The sequence below is a fragment of the Phaseolus vulgaris genome, chromosome 6 (genome assembly GCF_051622355.1).
Source record: "Phaseolus vulgaris cultivar YP4 chromosome 6, ASM5162235v1, whole genome shotgun sequence".
NCBI classification, from domain to species: domain Eukaryota; kingdom Viridiplantae; phylum Streptophyta; class Magnoliopsida; order Fabales; family Fabaceae; genus Phaseolus; species Phaseolus vulgaris.
In genome coordinates, this window is record NC_143503.1 from 18,085,878 (window position 1) to 18,092,244 (window position 6,367).

Genomic DNA, 6,367 nt, shown 5'->3' on the forward strand with positions numbered 1-6,367 from the left:
TCAAATTCATCAATCTTAACACGTTGACAACCGTGTGAAGTTAGTTGATCCAGGATACAATGGAGTCTTTGCATCGCTTGACATACTTCCATATCCACGTGCTTCTGCAAAAGACTCAACTCCAATATCTTGAATCATGTCCTCCGATCGATCATCATGTACTTCACCATGTACTGCATCATCCATGGTGGACTCCACATATTCTTCGGATATAGAAACACTTGATAAATTTAATAATTCACCATGTCATATCCATGTTGTATAAGATCGTAGAAACCCATCACATAGAAGGTGCTCCTTGATTTTGTTAACATCCAATCTTCTTTCGTTCAAACAATTAATGCACATACACATAAACTTTACTCCATCATGACAACTATTATTGGCGTTATGTTGTGCAAATTGTATAAATTCTTCTACTCCTCTTTTGTACTCATAACTTATGCGAATGGAGTTAATCCAATTTTGATCCATTATTTTCTGTAATGGTCATTCAGGTGGTCACTAATGAGTGTGAAATCTCACATTTGCCGAGGGCCAAACACTCTTGGACTCAATACCAACACGTATCAATGCCGAGGATCGAACACCTTCGGACTCAATACCAAAACTATAATTCTATTCTAACCTAACAACTACATAATATAAATTAATAATAAATACAAAATATACAAATTAAAAATCATTAAATTCATTAGAAATACTAAATAATATAAATATATTTAAAATCTAATTAATAATTCTATTCTAACCTAACAACTAACATAATATAAATATAAATTAGAAATAAATACAAATGATAACAAATAAAAAATATAAAAATTAATAATACTAAAAAAAATTAAAAACACCACCAACCTTGTGCGTGAAGGCAAAACAGTGGTGAAGGGAAACGACGACTTACGGCAGCGACGACGACTAGCAGCGGCAAAAAAAAATAGTGGTGGACCAATGAAAACAGCGGTGCACCAATGAAATAGTGAAGTGATGGCAACAAAGAAAACCTTACCAATGGAGGAGACAAACCCATAAGAGAAACCAATAAGCAATGGAGGAGAAGGGAAATAGTGAATGGTGAAGGAGAAAGAAGAGTGAATGTTGCAACGGAGATGAAGAAGAAGTAGAGAGCACAAGAGTAAAAGCAGTGAAAAGAAAAACGAAAACGAAATCGTAAGTGGCACACTTCGAATTAGGGTAATAAAATGACTCTAAAACGGCGATTCTTAGGTAAAACCACCGTTTTACACCAAAGCTGCTTGGTGTAAAATGGCGGTTGTGGGTGAAACCACCATTTTAAAACAAAGCGTTTGGTGTAAAACGGCGATTCCTCACAACCGTCGTTTAACACTTGTTTTAATTTAAAAAATGCCACTGCATTTTGATGGAGAACGTTTGACAGTAAAAACGCTGTGAATTTAGTGTCATAAATTGACCTTTTTACATTAATAAACTATAACCATATTTTAAGTGGAAGCACGAAACAAGACAAATATACTATATTTACTAATATATAAACTTTGTAATAAGTTAATTTGATTTGCATACCATATTAATAAGGAAACGGATTAATTTGAATGTGATATTGATCATCATTACTAAAAGTTGGCGGATCAGTTGAGTCAGCTCCTGCTTGGGGCTGGGGTTGTCCCAGGAGAGGTTGATAGATGGATTTGGAAGGATGGGGTCTCCAATCTTTTACAGTTAGCTCTGCTTACAACCTTGTTCGGAAGGATAATGAGGCGGATTCTTCGCCGGTTTTTAGTAAGTTATGGAGGTGCAAGGGAATTCCTTCTGCAGTGCTTATGGCTTGGAGGGTGTTGGAAAACAAGCTTGCTACTAGGGTCAATCTTAGTAGAAGAGGGGTGTAGTTAGATAGCTTGAGGTGCATATTGTGCGGGAAGGAGGAAGAGTCTGGTAGCCACTTGTTCTTTGGATGCAGTTTTGCGTGGCGAGTTTGGTGTTTATGCTATAGATGGCTTGGGATTCTGTTTGTGTCTCACATTGAGCCGAAGTTTAACTTTGATCAATTTAGGTTGAGTCTATCTTCTAAGACGGGTCTTGTTGTTTGGAACACAATCTGGGTAGGGGTGGTTAGTGAAATCTGGAGTCACAGGAATCGCATAATTTTCAAAAGAGGAGTGGCAGATGCATCTGAAGTTTTTGCGTTAGTACAAGTAAAGGTTTGGTCCTGGGTCTCTACAAATTCCAGGTTAGTTTCTTTCTCCTATTCTGATTGGTGTTTGGAACCAATGGAGTGTATGAGGTTAATTTCCTTTTTTTGCTAGGTCATGTAAGGGCAAGGTTTGTTTTGTTGGTTTTGACGGTATGTAGCTGGAATTGGTATTGTGTAATATGTATAAGGGTTGAACCACCCCTGAAATGGTTCTAATTTATTTATTTTTTATTGCCGATAAAAAAAATCATTACTAAAAGTATCAATATTATATGAGATAATATAGATTATACTTATATCACTAAAAAATAAAAATAAATTAAGATTTATTTTGTTATAATTAAGTATTAATATTTAAATATTTTGGGACCAATCTCTGTTATTCGATAATAATATGTTGTAAATACAACATTAATGGACAACTTGTCTTCTTCATATTAGTGGAAACACTGACGATGTCGCACATGTATATATTTGCTTTTCTCAATTTTATCATTTTTTTTTATCATAAATTTATACATATCAGCATTTTTATAATTTTATCATAAAGCATTTTTTATTTTATCATAAATTTATGTGTTGTAGTTTTTCATTTTATCATAAAAATATGTGTATTTATATTTTTTATTTTATTTTAAAAAACAGATAATCATGTTCTCAAATTTATTATGAATTTTGTTGTATGTTAATGAAATTTTCCGATTAGATACTTCATTAAAAAGCTTTCAAAAATCATCTGTATAGCTTAAGTTATTATCTTTTAAAGTACGTTAACTTCAAACAAAGTATCCCCTTTCACACCATCTAAAGCAAAAAATATTGTAAAAGCAATTATTCTAACTTCAAACCAAGCATCATACATCTCCTTCATGAAATTTAAAGACAAATGAAATATGATTTCAAAATCCATGCTTAAATCACAATTTATCAAGGATGAACTTCTACCAAACACTTTGTGAGTAAAATTCTTCAACTTTCCCAAGTCTTAAAATTTCTCCCCTCTGTTTGAAAAATTATACCACTCGATCCAACAACTTATTTCTCACATAAAACTTCGTAAAAAACATGATTTGTTTTCAAAATCCTAGTTTACCAAAACTAAACATACAAAATCAGTTTAACGAATCTAATTCTACAAATCAGGAGAAATAGAAATAAATTGAAGTTTAATGTCTAAATCCCTCACCATTTCGATCTTCTTCCTCCTCCATTCCAAAAAAAAAATGGATGTGTTGAAACTTAAAACTTGTGATACCGTTGAGTTTCTCTCGTTCTTTTCTTATAATTCTTCAATTGTGAGCAACGTAAGAGAGATATCGATGGATCTTCCTCTTAAAGGATTTGTTCACCCAGTTCTAGAGAAGATTGTGATTTGGACTATATATGGTACAACTTATTGTTTTAAATTTTGTGAGAGTAGAGTGGAGCAACGAGAGATTGACTAGAGATGTGTGTTCTTTCTTTTTTCTTTCTTTTTTCTTTCTTTCTTTGTCTTCTTATCCTTAAAACATAACATCTCTCAAGGAAGGTTGTGCCTTAAACAATTAAAATAAGGAGTTAAAAAAAAGTGAGGGAGTTAAGGGAAGAATAAGGAGGTTTTAAAAAAAAAAACCATGCAAATGAGTCAACCACTATTTAAAAACCACAATGTCAAATTGTTTCAAATTCAAAATACTCCTTACTTAGCAACTGCTCTCATATTCAAAACTCAATAATAAATGACAAAATGACGAAATGTCCAAAGATAAATTAATAAAATGAAATATTAGTATTAGTGTAAAATAAGAAAAAAATATGGACACCCAGAGGTGATTAAGAGGATAATCCTCAATATAAATATATAATAACTAAATTTTTATTTTTTAAAGTTTAAAAGTTACGTAATTTAAGTTAAAATAGACATTTTAATAGTTAATATTTTATATTGGGTGTAGTAAAATATGTTCATTTCTATGTTTATTATAATCCAAATCAACGTAAATTTTTTTTACATGATTAACATCACACCTAACATAAAATATGAAAACCAAGTTAAATATAATGAACACACAACATAAAATATGGAAACTGAGTTGTCTAAATATTAATTTAAAAGATTTTCTTTGTTACATCTTTTATATTTAAGTCAAACTAATAAATGATGTAAACTAATTAAATTAACCAATATCAATTTATTTTTTCGCTATAACATGTTATAGGGTTATCATTCCTTACTAGGGATAATGCTGATCAAAAGGTCTATTTAGTGAAAATATCTCTACATTTATACACCTATCCAATCCTATTTAATAAAAGTTGCAGTTTTGGTATTCTATAAATCTATCTATGAAAGCAATAATAATAAAGCAACACCAAAATTCACTGCATATATAGCTGCAGCTTCGCACTTTGACACACACATATACTATTATGTATTCAAACTTCTTCAGCTGCAAATATCAATTTTGCAAGCAATGATGAACTTGTTATTCAAATTTCAACTCCGGAGAACACTTTAAGTACTGGTTAAGACTCCAGTTTCAGATTGTAAAGCACTTCACATGAGTTTTGTTAAGCAATTCACAAGAGTTTTGTTGGAGATCCTTAAAATAAAATTATAAAATATTTAAGACTATTATAGAAGTAGTATGCTTAAATTATAGGCTTCATCACACTAGCTTCATTTAATTTAATATGTTTGAATATAACAGCAGAATAAATATGAAGGTTTAACCTTATGTGAGAATTTTGTTTATGGGGCAAGTCTCAAAGAAGAGTGTAACAACTACGGAAGAAGGGAAGAGATAAAGCAATTTCAAATGTTCAAAGCCGGCATGGCTGACCAGACCCCACCGACCGACCCCTCCACGCATTCCACAGAAAAACAACACTTAGAGACTTCATCAAAGTCAACTTTATTCAAAGTCAACTGTTTCCTTCACCATGCATATATATGTATATATAGATCAACCCTTTATATAATATTCATCATTCTCAACACACCAAAACAACACAACCATATTCTCTCAAGATCTGTTCTACCAAGCACAATGGGAAATGCAGTTGTGACTCCATGCTTTCACCAAAAGAATTCTGCATCATCATTGTTGTCATCGAAACTTATATTCTGGGATGGTAGCACGAGATGTCTGAAGGGAAAGCACATTGCTGGCGAGATCATGTTTGAATTCCCAGATAAGGTAGTTTGCCATGCAGATTCCTTCTTCATAGGACACCCAATTCCTGCTCTAGCCTTAGAGGATGAGCTCATGGTAGGTGAAGATTATTTTGTTCTCCCCATTCAGTTCTTCACATGCAAAACCCTTTCTGTGTCTTCACTCTTGTCCTTGGGATCATCCCCTAACAAGGCCACTCTCAAATTTGGGGAATGCGCTTTTGAGTACTTGAAAGGGTCCAATGGGAGGGTTCTCATAAAGGTCATGCCTCAGTTCATCACAATGCTCATCAACAGAGGTAAAAGAAGCTGCCCTACCACCACCAGTCACAACAACTTTCTGTGCAGCACTCCTGAGTTGAAAAAACACTATCAAATGCTTGTGAAGACTAAGGACCAGGTTTGGTCGCCTAAGCTTGAAACCATTTCGGAGTACAAGGTTAGGTTTTCACCATGTAGATTTATAGGTTTAGAGTGGAAGAAAAAGGAAAAGGAAGAGATTGTGCCTTCTAGACAGTTTTCGCAGTAGAGAGTTTGAAAACTGTATCATAGAAAAATTCATTACGGCACCAGTTCTGTTCATAATTTTGTCAATAGTGATATGATGATGATAGTTGTTTGAAAAGTAGTCAAAATTGATGTACAAATATACAGCTCCAAAGACTAATTCAACTGTGACCTGAGGAAATTTATTTAAAAAAAAATAAAAAAATTTGTTTCTTATCAGCAAAAATGTGTACTGTATATATCGAGATGATTGATTATTATATCCATCAAGTTCATTCCCACTACTCATTGTTAAATTATTTTCAATTTAATAATTATGTATCATATCTCATATGTAATTTGTAGAATGACTTTAATGTAATAATATATAATATATAATTTAATAAAGAATTCAAATTTTCTGTCTTCTTACTTTATTAAGGATATACATCCTTTGATAAAGAATTCAAATTTTAAATTATTTAGATTAAAAAATATATAAAATGTTGAGGTCGTTATAAGAAGAAAACAAACAAAATTGTTTTTGTTTAGTT

At 32.2% G+C, this 6,367-nt stretch overlaps 1 protein-coding gene across 1 annotated transcript; it reads left to right on the forward strand.

The window, feature by feature from the left end:
- Positions 1 to 5,126: 5,126 nt before the first annotated feature.
- On the forward strand, positions 5,127 to 6,060 carry LOC137831114 (uncharacterized). Its single transcript, XM_068638652.2, has one exon. The coding sequence runs from the start codon at positions 5,203 to 5,205 to the stop codon at positions 5,854 to 5,856; it is 654 nt and encodes a 217-aa protein (XP_068494753.2). The 5' UTR covers positions 5,127 to 5,202; the 3' UTR covers positions 5,857 to 6,060.
- The last annotated feature ends 307 nt before the right edge of the window (positions 6,061 to 6,367 follow it).

Excerpts from the sequence above, each read along its gene's own strand:
- LOC137831114 (XM_068638652.2), top strand. The coding sequence starts at position 5,203 with ATGGGAAATGCAGTTGTGACTCCATGCTTTCACCAAAAGAATTCTGCA.